Source organism: Podarcis pityusensis (genome assembly GCF_964106645.2).
Source record: "Podarcis pityusensis genome assembly, chromosome: 1".
Lineage (NCBI taxonomy): Eukaryota > Metazoa > Chordata > Lepidosauria > Squamata > Lacertidae > Podarcis > Podarcis pityusensis.
The window spans coordinates 129,781,829-129,803,395 of NC_138028.1; the positions used below are offsets into that span (position 1 = coordinate 129,781,829).

At 45.7% G+C, this 21,567-nt stretch overlaps 1 protein-coding gene and 1 long non-coding RNA gene across 5 annotated transcripts in view; one reads left to right on the plus strand and one right to left on the minus strand.

The window, feature by feature from the left end:
- LOC308484931 overlaps nucleotides 1-21,567 on the minus strand; it is a 211,789-nt gene that overhangs the window by 171,073 nt on the left and 19,149 nt on the right. The window lies entirely within an intron of this gene.
- Nucleotides 1-21,567, plus strand: part of NBEAL1 (neurobeachin like 1) — a 163,562-nt gene that overhangs the window by 129,413 nt on the left and 12,582 nt on the right. For all 4 annotated transcript variants that reach the window (XR_013989070.1, XM_081015097.1, XM_081015096.1 and 1 more), the window contains 10 exons: nucleotides 2,086-2,226; nucleotides 7,999-8,129; nucleotides 9,219-9,328; nucleotides 9,508-9,625; nucleotides 11,567-11,664; nucleotides 12,817-12,933; nucleotides 14,343-14,432; nucleotides 15,393-15,502; nucleotides 16,714-16,886; nucleotides 18,167-18,261. Coding sequence is in view for 3 of the 4 variants with exons in the window: in XM_081015097.1 (XP_080871223.1) it covers nucleotides 2,086-2,226; nucleotides 7,999-8,129; nucleotides 9,219-9,328; nucleotides 9,508-9,625; nucleotides 11,567-11,664; nucleotides 12,817-12,933; nucleotides 14,343-14,432; nucleotides 15,393-15,502; nucleotides 16,714-16,886; nucleotides 18,167-18,261 (1,183 nt within the window). In the remaining variant the exon portion in view is untranslated. The remainder of the gene's footprint in view (nucleotides 1-2,085; nucleotides 2,227-7,998; nucleotides 8,130-9,218; nucleotides 9,329-9,507; nucleotides 9,626-11,566; nucleotides 11,665-12,816; nucleotides 12,934-14,342; nucleotides 14,433-15,392; nucleotides 15,503-16,713; nucleotides 16,887-18,166; nucleotides 18,262-21,567) is intronic.

The following is a 21,567-nucleotide window of genomic DNA, read 5'->3' on the forward strand; positions in this document are numbered from 1 at the left end:
CATTTAAAATGACCAAAGTATTTAGTTAAATTTGCATTCTTACTGGGGGGTTTTTGGGGGGCGGGGAGTTCTTTACCTTCCTATTCTGTGTTTCATCTGACAATGATGCTGTCGATTCAAATGGTGGTAAAGAAATTCACGGAAGCTAAACGTAGGTGGGAATCGATAGATGTGAGTTTAGTTGTTAACAGCATTTTGAGACACACTTGCCCAAACCAGCAAGGAAGGAAGCAATACTTGAAGCTATGGACAGGGCAGTGGTGGTGGGGAGAGCAAGAATAGCTGTACTGTGGAACCTCGGAACAATTCGGAACCCAAACGCCGAAAACCCGGGAGTGAACGCTTCCGTTTTCAAACGCGCCTCGCAAGTCTAGCGGCTTCCAAGGCGTGTTTCTCCATTTTCTCAATGGAATTTGGTGACCGCCCATTGCGCCTCGGTTGTCGGACGTTTTGAAAGTCGAACGGTCTTCCAGAACGGATTGCGTTCGACAGCTGACATACCACTGTACAGTGGTACCTTGGTTCCCAAACTCAATCTGTTGTGGAAGTCCGTTCGACTTCTGAAATGTTCGCAAACCAAGGCGCAGCTTCTGATTGGCCCCAGAAACAATGCTGACAGCCGAAACGGATGTTTGACTCCCAAAAAACATTTGCAAACTGGAACACTTATGGGTTTGCGACGTTCGGGAGCTAAGCCGTTTGGGAACCAAGGTACCATATTGGTTGTTTTGATAAATAACCATGGTAAAGAAAATAACCATGGTTCATTATTGAGACTTTGTGCTGTGTACAGCCATAGTAAGGTAAAGGTAAAGGGACCCCTGACCATTAGGTCCAGTCGTGGCCGACTCTGGGGTTGCGGCGCTCATCTCACTTTATTGGCCAAGGAGCCGGCGTACAGCTTCCGAGTCATGTGGCCAGCATGACTAAGCCGCTTCTGGCAAACCAGAGCAGTGCAAATGGAAATGCCATTTACCTTCCCGCCAGAGCGGTACCTATTTATCTATTTGCACTTTGACGTGCTTTCGAACTGCTAGGTGGGCAGGAGCTGGGACCTTGCAACGGGAGCTCACCCCGTCGCGGGGATTCGAACCACCGACCTTCTGATCGGCAAGTCCTAGGCTCTGTGATTTAACCCACAGCGCTTTTCAGAAACTTGGCTGGTGGCATTGTAGAGCCGGTAGAGGAGGCACCTGGCCTCTCAGATCATTCAAAATGCTTTGGATTTCAGTCCACCTCCAGGTGATCTTGAAAGCTCTTGCTACTACTGGCTTTGCTTAACCACATAGTTTCAAATTGGGTTCCTTCATACAAACCATAGTAAGTGCCAACCACGGTTTGCCATTACATCTGAACGTGGTGGGTATATATACCTTGGGACTCCCGAATGATGGCTTCAGAAGAACCTGCTGTAGATCTCAAGTTAAAGTGATCTGCGCACTGTTTGACTAGCTCATCTTAGGTAAAGGTAAAGAGACCCCTGACCATTAGGTCCAGTCGTGACCGACTCTGGGGTTGCGGCGCTCATCTCGCTTTACTGGCCGAGGGAGCCGGCATACAGCTTCCGGGTCATGTGGCCAGCATGACTAAGCTGCTTCTGGTGAACCAGAGCAGCGCACGGAAACGCTGTTTACCTTCCCGCCGGAGTGGTACCTATTTATCTACTTGCACTTTGACGTGCTTTCGAACTGCTAGGTGGGCAGGAGCAGGGACCGAGCAATGGGAGCTCACCCCATCGCTGGGATTCGAACCGCCGACCTTCTGATCGGCAAGTCCTAGGCTCTGTGGTTTAACCCACAGCGCCACCCGCATGCTTGCTCTCCCCAAAATATGTGTGTTGCTCAGTATTTCCCCCCGTGTTCTAAAGTGAGCATGGTTGCAACACCCTGTGATACCGCCGTTTCCCAAACATTTTTGGAGGAAGAGTGTTTTTAATATCACAGGTGCTAACCGGTAACAGAATAACATCTTGGTTGGGGGGGTGGGAATCCTGAAATGTTCATATACCAGCAATGAGCATTTGATTCAATTAGTGAGAGAATTCAGCTATGAAACTCCTATTGTCTCTCTTTCTTTTTTTAAAAGATATGAGAACTTTGAAGACCCTCTTGGAATTGTCGACAAGTTCCACTACGGCACTCACTATTCCAACGCAGCTGGAGTCATGCATTACCTCATCCGGGTAGAACCTTTTACCACATTGCACATCCAGCTTCAGAGTGGCAGGTAGGAGTATGACACGAATCAGTCGGAAACATCTCCATCCTTGCTGTCTCGGTTAAAGATGAACCCTCCTCTCTCTGGAGAGCACATTGAGGTGTTCCCAAAGTAAAGGAAGGATTGAACTCTGATTAATAAGAATACACACAGAGGCTTGAACCAGCAAGACTCTGGGAAGGGTGCGTATAATAATGTCTGCCTCTCAACCCCTCGGCCCAGGTCGTTTTATTCACAAAAGAACTTTTTACAGAGTGTTCGTAAGAACCAATCAGATTTCTTCTGAGCATTGCAACAAACCCCACGTGGGGACAAAGTTAAACTACCAAAACTAATTAAGCACACATATTTCTGGGGTAAACAAAGAACAGAACTACAAAGGAGTGCATTTGGCAACCCCTGAGGTCGTAAACAAGCAAAATACATGATAAGAAGGATGACCAGGAAGACAGCGATCATTATCACCTTCAGGTGAGATCTGTTTCCCGGCCCTAAGATTAACATCCTAAGATTATCATATCAGAAAAGCTACATCAAAGAAACTGCCCACTGTCTTTGATGACCCAGGATGCCTGCCTGTCTAAGTGGGTACGTGACTTGTGAAGAAAGAGAAATGGAACAGGGATGCAGAGGTGTGGATTGATCAAGAATCATATCAAAATAGTTTAAACCCAGTCAACGCAATGCTTTCATTGCTGACACAGATGGCTTACTCTATATTTGTTATAATTCCTCATAGCAATCCCACCTGATCACTACACACGTGTCTGGTATATTTTGTAATGGAATTCTACAAAGTATTGATCCGGAGCAGAACTGCGACGTATAGTTAGCAGAGTAAAAACTTAAACACGTTGCAGGATTCCCAAAAAATAGACCAGAGGCAATTGTATTTCATCCAGCAGAGCTTTACGGCTACTGAAGGCACGTGAACATAATGTTCACGAATCCAATACATTCAGGATTGGCACCGTCCATAAGAAATCCAGTTGCAACAGACTTAACTTAAACTTACAATAACTTATTTGTGGTTGACCACAAACTTGACATGAGCCAACAGTGTGACGCGGCAGCTAAAAAAGCCAATGCAATTCTGGGCTGCATCAATAGGAGTATAGCATCTAGATCAAGGGAAGTAATAGTGCCACTGTATTCTGCTCTGGTCAGACCTTACCTGGAGTACTGTGTCCAGTTCTGGGCACCACAGTTCAAGAAGGACACTGACAAAGTGGAACGTGTCCAGAGGAGGGCAACCAAAATGGTCAAAGGCCTGGAAATGATGCCTTATGAGGAACGGCTAAGGGAGCTGGGCATGTTTAGCCTGGAGAAGAGGAGGTTAAGGGGTGATATGATAGCCATGTTCAAATATATAAAAGGATGTCACATAGAGGAGGGAGAAAGGTTGTTTTCTGCTGCTCCAGAGAAGTGGACACGGAGCAATGGATCCAAACTACAAGAAAGAAGATTCCACCTAAACATTAGGAAGAACTTCCTGACAGAGCTGTTCGGCAGTGGAATTTGCTGCCAAGGAGTGTGGTGGAGTCTCCTTCTTTGGAGGTCTTTAAGCAGAGGCTTGACAACCATATGTCAGGAGTGCTCTGATGGTGTTTCCTGCTTGGCAGGGGGTTGGACTCGATGGCCCTTGTGGTCTCTTCCAACTCTATGATTCTATGATTATAATAAGTCTAAAACTCAACGCTAAGCATACTATGTACAGAGCACCACACCAGAAGGAAGCGAGATAGAAAGAGAAAATGAAACGCAGGCTCCTTCTGGCCTATTTTTATAGTCAGCGTGACCTTGACAGAAAGAGATAACAGGACCAGTTTTTAAGCCAGCTGTACTCAGCTTCTCTGAAGGAATAAGCCAAACACCATGAATTTTCTGCTTGCTTCTTTCACACAGAGAAGCTTCCAGAACCCTCTTGAATTACTTAGAATAGGAAAGATCTCTGTACATCAGGTCAATACTTTCTGCACTGAGAAATGCAAGCTGACATATTTTACTTTCCCCAACCTGGGGAAAAAACAAGACAGTTACACAATCGTATCATGACATCTCTGCATACTGAAAAAATGCTTTCCCCCCCTCCCCCAGGAGGTAAGCACTTTTGCAAACATTTTCAGAGAAGCCACACATCTTACAAAGTCTTGGGTTAAAACAGGCGTCAGCAAACTTTTTCAGCAGGGGGCCAGTCCACTGTCCCTCACACCTTGTGGGGGGCCAGACTGTATTTTGGGGGGGGGAAATGAACAAATTCCTATGCCCCACAAATACCCCAGAGATGCATTTTACATCAAAGGACACATTCTACTCATGTAAAAACACGCTGATTCCTGGACCGTCCATGGGCCGGATTTAGAAGTCGATTGGGCCGGATCCGGCCCCCGGGCTTTAGTTTGCCTACCTATGGGTTAAAACATTAGTGCATTCCATTGGACAAAATGAATGTGGATTTTACATGGATTGTAAGCTAATATTCGCCTGAAATTGCCCGGCTGCCATCCATAGAATGAGACCCACAAGTGTGGCGGAGTGGTTGCGCTGTCATTTTGAGGGACTTACCATATTTTTCGCTCTATAAGACGCACCAGACCATAAGACACACCTAGTTTTTGGAGGAGGAAAACAAGAAAAAAAATATTCTAAATCTCAGAAGCCAGAACAGCAAGAGGGATCGCTGCGCAGTGAAAGCAGCAATCCCTCTTGCTGTTCTGGCTTCTGGGATAGCTGCGCAGCCTGCATTCGTTCCATAAGACGCACACACATTTCCCCTTACTTTTTGGGAGGGAAAAAGTGAGTCTTATAGAGCAAAAAATACGGTAGTTAGCTACGTTAGTAAAGAAACAGCAATTTTAATGTGATGCAAACATGCAACACCAGATGGCGCCAGAAAGCAGGGAATTTTAAAACGCGATTTTCCATAGGATTTTCCTCTCTTTTGTTTTAACGATCTAATTTCTGATTTATTTATAGCGTCCCCCTCCTCCCTTTGTTTAGATCCACCCTAGGATTAAGAAGGTACAGGTTCAGATCCCCTCCTCTTGGGAAGTTTTCTCAAGAGGACCCTGGGCCATTTGCCATCTCTTATCCTAGCCAACGTATTGGCTGCCCAGAACTCCTTGGAGTAAGGGAGGAATAAAAATGCAATAAATTAAGAAAAATGAGGCCACACACCTAAACCCATGCGCTAGCGGATAAATCTCATTGGACATATTGGGGCTTATTAAACATGCTAGGATGGTGCTATAAAAATATACAGGAAGGTGGTAGGGAATTATTATTTAAATTTACTTGCTTGGTTTTTCATATTAAAACTTTACAGTCACATATCGAACGTACAGCCTAGAAACAAGATTCCAAAGAATCTCCAGGACTTCCCGCCTCCCCTTTGTGGGTCCTTTTGTTAATCGTTTCCCCCTGCATCTTTCATGATAATCCAAAATCTTTTACTTCTCCATTGCGTCCAAAATTCACCATTAAGCTACAAGTGATATGCCAATCCTGCTAACGATTTTAACTGTTTACAATGGTTTTTAAGATAAGTTATAAATTTTCCCCATTTCTTATTAAAATTTCAGTCTTCCTGATTTCTGATTCTTCCCGTCATTTTGGCCATTTTGGCATAATCCATCAACAGAGGTGGTTGGGATTATCGGCCACACCAAAGTAGAAAAAAGCAAAGCTGCTCAGTTAAAAAATGGTTGGCTTCACATAATTTGCATTGGCAGGTGCACAATAAAGAGTTTTACTCTTCGGGTTGCTTCTCGCATTTTACAGATAAGGAATAACAACTTGCCAGTTATTTACCGTTGTTATGAGAATTATGGACGCAGGTGGCACTGTGGGTTAAACCACTGAGCCTCTTGGGCTTGCCGATCAGAAGGTCGGCGGTTCGAATCCCCGCGAAGGGGTGAGCTCCCGTTGCTCGGTCCCTGCTCCTGCCAACCTAGCAGTGTGAAAGCACGTCAAAGTGCAAGTAGATAAATAGGTACCGCTCTGGCGGGAAGGTAAACGGCGTTTCCATGTGCTGCTCTGGTTCACCAGAAGCGGCTTAGTCATGCTGGCCACATGACCTGGAAGCTGTACGTCAGCTCCCTTGGCCAATAAAGCGAGATGAGCTCCACAACCCCAGAGTCGGTCATAACTGGACCCTTCGGTCAGGGGTCCCTTTACCTTTACCTATGAGAATTATAAGGTCTAAGATACAGTGGATGCTCAAGTTGCGAATGTGATCCGTGCAGGATGCACGTTTGCAACCCACAGCATTCGCAACCTGCAACAGCGCATTTGCGCATGCGCGGGTTGTGATTCGGCGCTTCTGCGCATGCGTGACCGCCAAAACCCGGAAGTAACCCGTTCTGGTACTTCCGGGTTTCGGCGGGTCCGTGACCCAAAAAAACGTAACCTGAAGCGTCTGTAACCCGAGGTATGACTGTACAAAATAAATGTTCATAAATGTCCCCGGCAAACGCATACATAAATATATAAACCACACGCCTGAAACAGTTTCAGTGACCTCAAATATTCCTCTGCAGTTTGGATGGAAACGGGGAAAAGCCTCCCCATTTTTCTCTGTGCTCACAAATCCTGCCTTAAGGGCACATTTGTGTATGAATAGGGTGAGCTGTGACCTGGACTCAGGAATTAAGTATTTACCATCACAAAAGAATGGCCAAGCTGTCCAGGTAAACCCATTAACAGGTTTCCTGCCGGACAGGATTCTGCTGTAGACTGCCCCTTCTGTGATGTATGTATGATGTACAGTGTTACCTCGGGTTAAGTACTTAATTCGTTCCGGAGGTCCGTACTTAACCTGAAACTGTTCTTAACCTGAAGCACCACTTTAGCTAATGGGGCCTCCCGCTGCTGGAGCACGATTTCTGTTCTCATCCTGAAGCAAAGTTCTTAACCTGAAGCACTATTTCTGGGTTAGCAGAGTCTGTAACCTGAAGCGTATGTAACCTGAAGCATATGTAACCCAAGGTACCACTGTATTGGGGGGGGGGGGTCCTTGAGCTACAGAGTGGCAATTTCAAAAGTCTGTATAAGGGCTTTCACACTATTGTTCTGGGTTCCTCTCCTCCCTCCGTGAGTGGGGGCCCCTGTTGCAACAGTTCAATAAAGATTACTAGCTGCTTTGCTTCCCAATATTCTCTGCTGAAATAGATTCCTCGCCTCTTTTTTCCTTTGACAAATGACTGTACTGTTGAAATGGTGACAAGATCACCCTGGCCTATTCATTCTGAATGTTTTTAAGTGATGCCAATAAAGGTTTGATGATGATGATGAATACGGTGGTACCTCGGGTTAAGTACTTAGTTCATTCCGGAGGTCTGCTCTTAACCTGAAACTGTTCTTAACCTGAAGCACCACTTTAACTAATAGGGCCTCCCACTGCTGCCATGCTGCCAGAGCACGATTTCTGTTCTCATCCTGAAGCAAAGTTCTTAACCCGAGGTATTATTTCTGGGTTAGCGGAGTCTGTAAGATGAAGCGTATGTAACCCGAGGTACCACTGTATTCTCTGGTTGGCCTCTGTTATTTTCTCCTATAGATAGAGAACCCACATAAGGACTCTGTACGGGCTCTTGGGTTTAATAACACCTTTGCGGACCACGTGATGGTAGGATTGGGCCATTTAAGCTGTCAAAGGAATGCAGACAGCTGTGCTGTTTAAGCAGAATCCCGGCGTTTGCATTGATAGTATCCCTCCTCACGCCTTGGATTGCGTTCAGAGATTTCTCAGGGCACATGTCCCATGCGTTCTCTAACCCACAGATTTGACTGTGCGGATCGGCAGTTCCATTCCATTCCTGCTACCTGGCAAGCTCTCATGGAGAACCCCAACGATGTGAAAGAGCTCATCCCAGAATTCTTCTACTTTCCAGAGTTCTTGGAGAATCAAAATAGTAAGTAGTGGAATGATTTTCTGGCTGTGCGTTTCCCTGAGGAGAAGCTGCCTGGTTGTAGTTAACTATTCTAAGTAAAGTGCTTGGCTGAAATTTTGATCCGCTAGTTGCAGGGCACATAGAAATTCACATACCGCTAATAAACGTGGGAGTTGTTTTTAGCCAAATTACTGTTTTTTTAATGTATTCCAAAGGTGGGGAAACTGATGCCTCACAGATGTTGTGGGAGTCCAGCTCCCAGGTTCCTCATTCCTGATATATTCTGTTGTATAACTGTTTCTGAAATCCATTTCTGTGACAAAGTACCGTATTTTTTGGTCTGTAAGACTCACTTTTTCCCTCTTAAAAAGTAAGGGGGAATGTGTGTGCGTCTTATGGAGCGAATGCAGGCTGCGCACCTATCCCAGAAGCCAGAACAGCAAGAGGGATTGCTGCTTTTGCTGTGCAGCGATCCCTCTTGCTGTTCTGGCTTCTGAGATTCAGAATATTTTTTTTCTTGCTTTCCTCCTCCAAAAACTAGGTGTGTCTTGTGGTCTGGTGCGTCTTATAGAGCGAAAAATACGGTAATCATTTACCTAAGCAGCGGTTTTTTTGTGCTCTCACCTCCCTTCCATATGGACTTTTAAAAACTCCTGATAAATGCTTCATTTATCGTTTCCGAGCACAATTCAATGTGTTGGTGCTGACCTTTGGTCCAGTACACCTGAAGGAGCGTCTCCACTCCCATCGTTCAGCCTGGACACTGAGGTCCAGTGCCGAGGGCCTTCTGGCAGTTCCCTCGCTGCGAGAAGTGAAGTTACAGGGAACCAGGCAGAGGGCCTTCTCGGTGGTGGTGCCTGCCCTGTGGAACGCCCTCCTAGCAGATGTCAAGGCAATAAGCAACTATTTTACTTTTAAAAGACAACTGAAGACGCCCCTGTTTAGGGAAGTTTTTAATGTTTGATGCTATATTATTTTTAATATTCGGTTGGAAGCCGCCCAGAGTGGCTGGGGAAACCCAGCCAGATGGGCTTGGTATAAATAATAAGTTGTTGTTGTTTGTTTTGCATGGTTAATAGCAACCTAATTGTCTTCATTGCGGCTCTACAGATTTCAGCTTGGGTCAGCTGCAGATCTCGAAAGAAGTCGTGAATGATGTTCTCCTCCCGAAATGGGCGCAGTCACCAGAGGATTTCATTTTTAAACACAGGAAAGCTTTGGTGAGCTATTGATTGCCCTCTGGGTTCAGTGTCGAAAATGCGTATAGCACATGCTGCCGGCAAAGCTTAAGCTGTACGTTTTGTTGCTACCGTTTGATTTGCATGTACAATACTTTGCAGCGGCCTTCGCTGCCACTTTTCCTGTGAGTGCTGAAACCCGTTCTCTCGGTCTGTCCTAGGAGTCGGAGTATGTCTCTGCTCATCTCCACGAGTGGATAGATCTGATTTTTGGCTACAAACAGAGAGGGCCAGCTGCGGTGGAGGCCATGAATGTGTTCTATTACTGTACTTACGAAGGTACCAAGCTATGTTTTTCTTTTTTAGTCGTGTCCGATTCTTCCTGACTCCATGGACCAGAGCATGCCAGGCACTTCTGTCTTCCACTGCCTCCAGCAGTTTGGTCAAACTCATGCTGGTAGCTTTGAGAACACTGTCCAACCATCTCGTCCTCTGTCACCCCCTTCTTCTTGTGCCCTCCATCTTTCCCAACATCAGGGTCTTTTCCAGGGAGTCTTCTCTTCTCATGAGGTGGCCAAAGTATTGGAGCCTCAGCTTCAGGATCTGTCCTTCCAGTGAGCACTCAGGGCTGATTTCCTTCAGAATGGATCGGTTTGATCTTCTTGCAGTCCATGGGACTCTCAAGAGTCTCCTCCAGCACCATAATTCAAAAGCATCAATTCTTCGGCGATCAGCCTTTTCCAAGCTATACGTTACTCTTGAATCATCGTATCATGTGGGAAGGAGTTATATGTGATTTACATGGCAAAATTATTGCACCTTGCTGATTTCTGCCTCATATGGCTAATTCCCATTGAGCTGCAACATCGAGGTAGGGTAGGGTGGGGGGAGGCAAAGTGTTAGGAAAACATTCTTTAAGAAACAGATAAAAGTTCCTGGAAGCTTTAAAGAGGGTTCCAGAATTTTCTTTAGTGTGTAGGAGTGGCATTCTCGGCTTGTCTGGTGTCAGCTGGAGGTAAAAATAAAGGGAGAAATTCGCAGCCTGCAATTTCCAGACAAGGAAAGCGCACGTTCACACACACACTGTCAGCACGCACACTGACAACAAGGTTGGAAGTAAGACAATGTGCGCTGCTGATACTGTGGGTTTTGCTGTGTCAGGATTGTCAGTTACTGGACTGAGATTATACTGTGCTGGAGAGATAAAGAAGGAATGCAAATAGCTTGTATATAAAAGTAACAGAAATGCTTGTGGGTCATTCCATGTCAGTTCAATGCGGTCATGCCACCCACCGTCTCGGATTTTGATGAAACTTGGTGTACACCCTTCCCTTATGGTTGAAAGAAACCCCCTTAAATTTTTCCCCTCTATCTCAAACGGTTTTAATCTTATAGCGCTTCAAAGTTTCGTGAAATCTGTGTTTCTGTCCCTCTTGAGATCCTTGGCCTGGTGTGCATTTTATATTTATTCTCCATAACCAATGATCAGATCTCTTTGAAATTTTACACAGAGCTCAATAACATGATGAGCATTTCAGGGGAAAATACACCAACACTCAATTTTTTTTATAAATGCCTAAAAAAATGTATAAATGTAGTTTTTTTTGGTGGAAAAAGGAGGTTTAGAAAACCTAAATTTTCAGTGTGAGGGCATGACGGAATCAAAGGTTTTTGATGGTGAAAATTATTGCAAAGACATGCTCTTTCTCAACAAAGAATAAAATTTATGGGTCTCTTATGTCTTCTCAAGAGGAACAGAAACACAGATTTCACGAAACCTTGAAGTGCTATAAAATTAAAACTGTTTGAGATAGAGGGGGGAAATTTAAGAGTGTGGTTTTTTTCCCAACCATAAGGGAAGGGTGTACACCAAGTTTCATCAAAATCCGAGACAGTGGGTGGCGAAACTCTTGTTTTTTGCGTTGATTTGATGTGGAATGACCCTTGCGCAACCAGTCAAGCAATAAAGAAGCTCTTGACTGGAGAATATGAGTATGACTCCTGTTCTTGTTCTCTGCCTCCGGGGAAAAACTATAAACAGTAAGAAGTGGATTTACTGAGGTGCCACCGCACAAGCAGAAAAGCGCAGAAGTGTGTGGGCAGTAACCTCTAATACAAAGGCCTCAATCCCTTACGAAGGAGCATCATGGGAACAGTTGCAAAGGAGGCAGCAACTACATGCCTCCCAGTAACAGATAAATTAGGAGAAAGACCTTGTGCCTAAATTGTGTAATGAAATGAATGGGGTGTGCTGTGCTGATTTGTTTACTGTCGTCCCAGGAGCTGTAGATCTCGATGCCTTGACCGACGAGAAAGAAAGGAAAGCTTTAGAGGGGATGATTAATAATTTTGGACAAACACCTTGTCAGCTACTCAAGGTAAGTCCTTTGGCAGCAATAGAGAACACAAGTTTGCTATCCAGGCTATTTCTTGCACTGAAACACTCCTTTGGGATATGCTGTGGGTGGAGGGGAAGAGAGGGGAATAATATATTGTTTCTGGTGTGTGTGTGTGTGTGTGTGTGGTCCAAAGGCACACAAGGCCTCTGTCTTGTCGAAATTAAGTTGGTCTGGCTCTGGTCAGTGCCTGGGAACCACATGGTCACCACCTTGAGTTCCACGGCAGCAGAAATGTGGGCTGTAAATGTAGAAAAACAAATATGTGGAGTTGAAAACTTAAATTTGGCTAGAGAGCCCCGTGTGAGTGTATATGTTTCGCCCTGCCATCCTTGTACTGGATTTAATAAGTTGTTCTCCTAGGCTCCTTGCAAAATGTGCTTGCCCGATAATTGTGCATGGTTTGTTGTTGTTTAGTCGTGTCCGACTCTTTGTGACCCCATGGACCAGAGCACGCCAGGCACTCCTGTCTTCCACTGCCTCCCGCAGTTTGGTCAAACTCATGCTGGTAGCTTTGAGAACATTGTCCAACCATCTCGTCCTCTGTCGTCCCCTTCTCCTTGTGCCCTCCATCTTTCCCAACATCAGGGTCTTTTCCAGGGAGTCTTCTCTTCTCATGAGGTGGCCAAAGTATTGGAGCCTCAGCTTCAGGATCTGTCCTCCCAGTGAACACTCAGGGCTGATTTCCTTCAGAATGGATAGGTTTGATCTTCTTGCAGTCCATGGGACTCTCAAGAGTCTCCTCCAGCACCATAATTCAAAAGCATCAATTCTTTGGCGATCAGCCTTCTTTATGGTCCAGCTTTCACTTCCATACATCACTACGGGGAAAACCATAGCTTATAGCTTTTACTATATGGACCTTTGTTGGCAAGGTGATGTCTCTACTTTTTAAGAAGCTGTCTAGGTTTGTCATTGCTTTTCTCCCAAGAAGCAGGCGTCTTTTAATTTTGTGGCTGCTGTCACCATCTGCAGTGATCATGGAGCCCAAGAAAGTAAAATCTCTCACTGCCTCCATTTCTTCCCCTTCCCCTCTGCGTGGTTAGGCGTGCCTAAATTCCTAGTAACTTCGTTGCCAGGTTTGACGAAGGCTTCCACAATTGCAACTTTCCCTGCTATTAATGTTTTACCCAGGAGCCGCATCCTGCGAGGCTGTCTGCGGCGGAAGTGGTGCAGAAGCAGACCAGAAATGAAAACGCCGCATTTCACCTGTTCCAACATCTCCCAGAATTGAAGTCATTCTTCATTGAGGTAACATCTTGACAACATTGCATAAACATGAATTTAGAGAGAGTCGGCTTGAAAACAACGGGGTTCTTTCTAGCTAGGCCAATATCTGCAGCCGTTCCGCCTGTCTTGCTCGTTGCAAGGCTTAGGTTACCTATCTGTGATGCATGCAATGTATTCAAAAGGCTAGGGCTGGTCTCTTATAAGATTGGTTTGGGGCCCTGGCACTGTTCCACAAAATCAATGAGTGTTAGTCCTGACTGCTTCATCCACCATGCCTTCTTGCAAGGCGATTAACAGTGCAATGATTCTTGAACATCAGCTTTGTTGGACTGGTCATGTTGTGCGGATGCCTGATTATCGTCTTCCAAAGCAACTACTCTATTCCGAACTTAAAAATGGAAAGCGTAATGCCGGTGGTTTAAAGACACTCTCAAGGCAAATCTAAGAAAAATGTAGTATAAACACAGACAACTGGGAAACACTGGCCTGTGAGTGCTCCAATTGGAGAACTGCCTTTACCAAAGGTGTCATGGGCTTTGAAGACACTCAAACTCCGGATGAAAGTTAGAAACGTGCGGAGAGGAAGGCACGCTTGGCAAACCCTCACCGTGATCAACTCCCGCCTGGAAACCTGTGTCCCCACTGTGGAAGGACGTGTGGATCCAGAATTGGCCTCCACAGTCACTTATGGACTCACTGTTAAAACCAGGCATAGCAAACTCGGCCCTCCAGATGTTTTGGGACTACAACTCCCATCATCCCTAGCTAACAGGACCAGTGGTCAGGGATGATGGGAACGGTAGTCTCAAAAAACATATGGAGGGCCGAGTTTGCCTATGCCTGGTTAAAACCGTGTTCATGGAAGACAATCTACGAGTGATCGCCAAAGAAGAGGAAACCCAGTCATTATCTCATATGCACATATTTGGGATGGAGTGGCAAGGAGAATAACATTGCTGAGGAGCATACCTTCCCTACGCTTCCTAGCCCTGTGCCTTTAGGATACATGAGCCCAAGACATTGGTTTTCGACTGGTGGGTCAGAAACCTGCAGGCGGACTCCCAACTCCCATCAGTCTCGGCCAGCATGACCCCATTGGTCAGCGATGATGGGAGTTGTAGTCCAGCAGTATCTGCAGGGCAGCCGATTTCCCATCCCAGCCATTACTGGGATGCAGTCTGACCCGAAGTAGATCTCAACAGCAACCCTACAAGCGGAAGAGGGGGGAAATGAGGGTGTGGATCCCCAATTGCATGGTTGGGATAAAGGTTGACCCTTGCTCTAAAAATGTTGGAGACTGCTGCGCCAAGAGGATTTGCACAACTTGTTGATATCATGGGGAGCTTTGCCAAATACTGTCTGCCCAATCTCATCCAACTGTTGCCAACTGAAATTATTATTTTTTCCACCCACCCACTCCTCTCTCTTAGGGGATCAGCGATGGGATACCTATTGTTAAGTCCATTGTCCCCAGGAATCAGTCACGTTCTTTCATGTCACAAGGGAGCCCAGAGATTTTGGTGAGTAAGATGTGACGAAGAGTGCTGCTGCTGTTGTTGTTGTTTGGAATTATCAACTGGGCTTGATAGTGATTTGTATGCTCTTAAGCCTTAAACGGCTCAGGACCGCAATACCTCAAGAACATCCCCTTTCCATGTGAACCTACCCAGACCCTGAGGTCATCTTCTGAGGGCCTCCTTTGTGTTCCTCCTCAAGAGGTTCAGCAACACGAGAACAGGGCCTTCTCTGCAGTGGCTCTTCATCTGTGGAATGCTTTCCCCAGGGATGTTTGCCTGGCGCCTTCATTATACACTTTTAGGCACCAGGCAAAAACATTTATTTTTAACCAGGCCTTTGCTTGATCTGATTGACATCCTGTGCCCTTTTAGAGTGTGCTTCTTTATGTGGGGTGGGGGCTGTTGGGTTGTTGTTTTATTTTTATTATGTATTTTGTGGTTTTATTTCTTGATTTTATTTTGTGAAATGCCCTGAGACCCCCGGGTATAGGGCGGTATATAATTTCAATTAATAATAGTAATAATAATAATAATAATAATATTGATGCTGTTGCCCTGTATAACTGTGAAAAACCACAGACTAACATGGAGTGTTCTTTCTACTGAGCTCATTTTGCCCTGGTCTGAAGCACTTTCACTCTCTTCAAGTAAATGAGATGATTATTACAGTGCCTAGTAAATGGCAGTAAAGATGCATCCTATCCTCAAACTATTATTATTATTATTATTATTATTATTATTATTATTACTAGTATTATTATCATAATTATCATGATTATTATTATTATTATTGCTACTACTACTACAATCTAAACAAGGGAGAAGTGGGGGGTGGGGAGAAGAGAAGGAAAATCAGCTGTTCTCCTCCTTGATATTGATGGTTGTGTAAATGCAGCTAATTAGGCGCACTGCTTTAATCATTGATCGTTTCTCTGCTTTCTCCCAATACACATTCTTATGCAGGTAACAGTGAGTCAGAACTGCGTCATTGGAACTCATGGGTGGCTGCCTTACGACAGAAATATCTCCAACTATTTCACTTTTCTGAGAGATCAGACTGTGACTAATCCCAAGTGAGTAAAATAAGAATAAAGTTCATTTTCTGGTCTTTATCATGCCATGATTCAGGAGGACTTTCGTCGGACGTCTGAAGTGTTATCCTTGGCTGTAAACAACACAGATGTAGGTACAGTGGTACCTTGGGTTAAGTACTTAATTTGTTCCGGCGGTCCGTACTTAACCTGAAACTGTTCTTAACCTGAAGCACCACTTTAGTTAATGGGGCCTCCTGCTGCCGCCGTGCCACCACCGCCCGATTTCTGATCTCATCCTGAAGCAAAGTTCTTAACCCAAGGTGCTATTTCTGGGTTAGCGGAGTCTGTAACCTGAAGCGCATGTAACCTGAAGCGTATGTAACCCAAGGTACCACTGTACAGAGGGGAAAAATGTGTATTAAAAGCTGGTGTCATGCAGTAGTTAGAACATGGACCATAATGTCTCAGAGCCTCGACTCAGATCTATGCTCAGCTGTGAAACTCGCCGGCTTTGAATATATTTGAGTGGTTCAGACATAATGCCAAGCCATGTGTATAAGCAACAAGAAGCCTTGGGACCACACCTTCTCTTATTCTTCCCACTCCCAGTCATGGTTTGAGGCAAACCACAGTTTCCATTTTGTCTGAGCCAGCAAACTATGGCCAGCTCTTCATGGTCACCTTTATCTTAGTCACTTTGATAAGAGAGTCGCACCTTGCTACCTGCCATAGTAAAAGGCCTTTAGCTAGTATGAGAATAATAATGTTCATTGCTGAGATTAAATACAGTGGTACCTCTAGATACGAACGGGATCCATTCCGGAGCCCCGTTCGCATCTAGAGGTAAACGTATCTAGTGACAGCACGTCTGCGCGCGCATGCGTCGTTTTTCGCCGCTTCTGCGAATGCGCGTGACTTCATTTTGAGCGCGTGCGCAAGCGGCGAAACCCGGAAGTAACGCGCTCCGTTACTTCCGGGTTGCCGCGGAGCGCAATTCGAACACGCTCAACTTGAAGCAAATTTAACCCGAGGTATGACTGTATACGTAATGAGCTTTGGGAATTTTGATAAATTACGAATTGCTTCTCTGTCTTTTGCTTAACTTATTTCGTTTTCTGTATTTGTGAGGGTGAGTTTAATGAACTCATATTTATCTTGAAATTATGTTGCTTGGGCTGAGCATTGTAAGTGGCGGAAATGAATGCCTTTAAATAGGCAACACAGACCTTAACGTAACCAATTGTTTGCAGAACACAACGAAGCGTGAGTGGTCCTTTTGTGCCAGGACTGGAGATTACACCCAGGTTGTTTGTAGCATCTCATGATGCAAAGCTGCTATTTAGTGGAGGCCATTGGGACAACAGCATCAGAGTGACGTCACTCACGAAGGGGAAATTGATGGCACAGCATATTAGGCATATGGGTAAGTCATTTCTGATAACGGGGGGGGGGGGTGAGAGAGGGAGCATAGCTGTCAACTTACAGATTTGAAAATAAGGGGCCAGCAGCCTCAAAAATACGGGATCAGCAGCCAAAATAAGGGATTTTCAGAGCAAAGGTATGTTCAACTTCTGAGCCCCTCTGAGCCAAAGGCAGAAAGCCCAGCCAGCAGCCAAACGAAGCCTCAAGCGGCGGTTCCCACAGCGCAGCAACCCGGCAAAGGGGGTGCAGCAAGGAAAACCACCGTCACTTCTCCGCTGGGAAGTGCTGAGCAAAGGCGAGTCCCCAGGCAACGCGGCCGATTTGATCGGCACAAGGCATGCAAGCTCCACCCCCCAGTCGTTCTTAGACCCCTTATTGGGTGAGCATGAGAGCTGTGAGAGGACGGCTATGAGAGGGAGAGATGGGTACTTCAGTATGTTGCTTTGATCAATTAGCAAGAGTCGTGCACAAACTAGAAATGCAAAAGGAAGCCCCTTATGGAATGGATTCCCCCCTCCCCCCCGGCGCAGAGAATTAGAGCTGTCTCTGCTGCTTTGGTGCAATAGTAGTTCTGCTTCCCAAAGTGATCCTGCTAATCTCATTCGATGATTCAGAGCCCAGATAACCCACCAAGGCATTGGTCTCCCTGTCTTCTCTCCCCCCTGCCCAATTTATTTTTATTGATTTTCCAAATTATTACAAATCAACTCAAACCAAATTAAATTACCGTATTTTTTGCTCTATAAGACTCACTTTTTCCCTCCTAAAAAGAAAGGGGAAGTGTGTATGCGTCTTATGGAGCGAATGCAGGCTGCGCAGCTATCCCAGAAGCCAGAACAGCAAGAGGGATCGCTGCTTTCACTGTGCAGCGATCCCTCTTGCTGTTCTGGCTTCTGAGATTCAGAATATTTTTTTTCTTGTTTTCCTAGGTGCGTCTTGTGGTCTGGTGCGTCTTATAGAGCGAAAAATACAGTAATGCAATTTAATACAATACAATAATATTAATACAATAATACAATCAGGTTTCCCACCCCTGTTCCATCATGATTTCCACTCCTGATCATCCTCATTTCTTCGGATAGGCAAATCAATTCTTATTTAGGGTCTGGCCAACACCCTTCACTTGCCATTAAACCATTCTTCCAACTGACTGCTTTGCAGTGTAGAACCACACACCTGTTTTTGTAGAAGCTGGCACGCCGCAGTCCCTTTTAAATTGCATTTTAAAAATTGGGAACATATCTTGTTGTCCTCAGCTAATTGCTTTCCTTCTCTGTTCAGATATAGTGACATGCCTGGCTATGGATTTCTGCGGAATCCATTTAATTTCGGGCTCGAGGGACACCACATGTATGATATGGCAAGTTGTTCAGCAGGTAAGTTAGCTTTGGCAGGCCCATGAAGGCAACCAGCGGTGGGTTAGGAAGCAGCAAGGGGTGGGGAGAAGTGTTGTGACCTTGAGGTGTGATCGTCTTAAGAGCCAACTCATGCTTTCTGTGGTTGCTGAATTATGGAAAAATGTGCGAAATGTACAGGAGCAACTTGGGGATCTGCGATGGGCGTGTGCCAGCAAGCCGTTGGGATAACGGCTGACAAAGTAGGCTCTGGTGCCTGAAAGCCCATGTTAAGGTGCCAAAAAACCTCTTAAGATTGGCTGTTAACTCCTCGGAGCATTCTGCTGCACATTGAAGGTGAAAATCTCTTGTTCACACTTTTGATGCTTCCTGCAAGGAACAAGCAGTTTTAAATGTGACAAAATGTTGCCTGCTGCCCTATATTCCGAATTGGGTCTGAAGTATCCCTTAAGGAGTGTGACTCACAGTTCCTTCATTTATTTTTATTCAAGATTCCGATATTCCCTTCTTCCTCCAGCCTCAAGGAAGTCGATAGAGAAACAATCACAGAAAACAACACATCATTTATACCACAGAGTCGTAGTTTTACTGATATTTACCCCACTTTAAAATAGTTTGCCCCGTTCTGAGTATTTCAGTTTTTCAGGAGTGTGGTAGCTGCTACACAAGGCTGTGTGGATTTTTTAAAATGATGATCTATTTTATTTTATTTATCACCTTTTCACAGAGAAAACGAGTGATTCCCCCGGGCCTAAGGGCAAAACCACACATTTTTGTTCATAGGGATCTATGTTACACAGAGTCACAGCATTGGTTCCTCCAGCATATTATGGTCTGTAGTGACTTAACAGTGATTCTCCAGGGTTTCAGGTATTCCCAGCCCTACCTGAGGACACCAGGGATTGAACTTAGGACCTTCTGCATAAAGAAAAATTTTCTGCAATGAGCTACAGCCCTCCCCAAACCTAGATCTATCAAGACAACTTGTGGGCAAAGTTAGACGTCATATTTTCTAAAATGCAAACAAGAAGCTGCTGGTGCAGGAGGAGGGCTTGTCAATGGCCCTTTTGCAACAGGGGTGGAATCTACACACATATAAAAACACTGTGAAAATGCTTTTTTGAAAAAGTTTTGAAAAAAGTGCATTGAATTTGACATAGCCCACTGTCGCCATCTAGTGTCACATTTGTATATCGCACTTTACAACACACTTGAAACGTTTTATTTGCAGCTGTATAGCTGAGTCCAGGGGACGCGGGTGGCGCTGTGGGTTAAACCACAGAGCCTAGGACTTGCCGATCAGAAGTTTGGCGGTTCGAATCCCGTGACGGGGTGAGCTCCCGTTGCTCGGTCCCTGCTCCTGCCCACCTAGCAGTTCGAAAGCACGTCAAAGTGCAAGTAGATAAATAGGTACCACTCCGGCGGGAAGGTAAACGGCGTTTCCGTGCGCTGCTCTGGTTTGCCAGAAGCGGCTTAGTCATGCTGGCCACATGACCTGGAAGCTGTACGCCGGCTCCTTCGGCCAATAAAGCGAGTTGAGCGCTGCAAGTCTAGAGTCGGTCATGACTGGACCTAATGGTCCTTTACCTTTACCTTAGCTGAGTCCAGGCAGCGAAGGGAAGTTTAACCAGTCACTTCCATGCTGCAGGGAAACATACTGAATGCCTTGTCTACTTTGGTCCATAATGCTTAAGGCCTCATCCTGCACCCACCTGATTCTACTCTCTAGGTGGTCTCTTCCCATCGTTGGAGGCCGCTTTTGATCCACCTGAGCTTACTTATAATTTCAGAGCTCAGCTTGGAGAGGAGGGTTATGTTTCTTTAAAAGAGCTGCTGTAATGATAGGCTTTGCAGAGGAGAATTAAGCACATATACCGTATTTTTCACCCCATAGGACACACTTTTTCCCCTCCAAAAATGAAGGGGAAATGTGTGTGTCCTATGGGGCGAATGCAGGCTTTCGCTGAAGCCCGGAGAGCGAGAGGGCCCTCCGGAGGGCGCCCCGTGCTTCGGGCAGGTGTGCGCAAGGCTTGGGGCGGCAGCCGCGGCTGGGGGGAGAATAATTTTTTTTTATTCATTCCCCCCCAAAAAAGGAGGTGCGTCCTATGGGCCGGTGCGCCCTATAGGACGAAAAATACGGTAATTCTGCCCTTAGATAAGAAATTCATCTCTTGCAGCTTTTCTCCTTTCCTTCAAGCAAAGGAGAGGTCCTTTGGCTGGGTCGGGACGATATGGGATTGGGGAGGCAACTCCCATCTCTTGCGGGGGCGCAGTTAGTGCCAGCACCGTCCGTTAAGAGTTTGGGTGTAATCTTTGACACCTCCCTTTCCATGGAGGCGCAGATTGCAGCTATAACAAACATGGCCTTTTTTCATCTCCGCCAAGCTAAGCAGTTGGCGCCTTACCTCTCTCTCCCTGACCTAGCCACTGTGATCCACGCAACAGTCACCTCCAGACTTGATTATTGTAACTCACTCTATGTGGGGCTGCCCTTGAGACTGACCCAGAAACTCCAGCAGGTGCCGAATGCCACGGCGAGACTCCTTACGGGGTCCTCGCTGCAAGATCACATTCACCCGGTGCTATACCAGCTGCACTGGCTCCCGGTGGGGTACAGGATCAGGTTTAAGGTGCTGGTTTTAACCTTTAAAGCCCTATACGGCCTAGGACCCTCATACCTATGGGACCGCCTCTCCTGGTATGTCCCACGGAGGACCCTATGGTCTTCAAACAAAAACATCTTGGAGTTCCTGGGCCACAGGGAGGTTAGGCTGGCCTCAACCAGAGCCGGGGCTTTTTCGGCTGTGGCTCCAATCCGGTGGAACGCTCTGCCACAAGAGACTAAGGCCCTGTGGGACTTGACATCTTTCCGCAGGGCCTGCAAGACGGAGCTGTTCCACCAGGCCTTTGGCCAGGGCACATCTGACCCCCTCCTTTGGCAATCCTCACAGAACTCTAGCCCAATGGTTGCCATTAATTTGATTTGAATTAATTTTATAACGAAATGATTTTAGAATGTTGTATTATTTTACTATTGTTAGCCGCTTTGGCTGCAGAAGGGCGGGATATAAATTTATTATTATTATTATTATTATTATTATTATTATTATTATTATTATTATACAAAACATTTTCCAAGGTTTATTGGTGTGTATGGTATTACACGGGTCTCTGGCTGTGTATTCAAATCTGACTGGACTTGCATTTTGTGAATACAGCTGAACCTCTGCTTACCATCGGCGCCTCTTATGGTTGTTCCAAGTCGCGACCGCGGCAAACCCGGAAGTAACCTGTGGGTGGGCCGCCATTCGCGCATTGCGCACAACG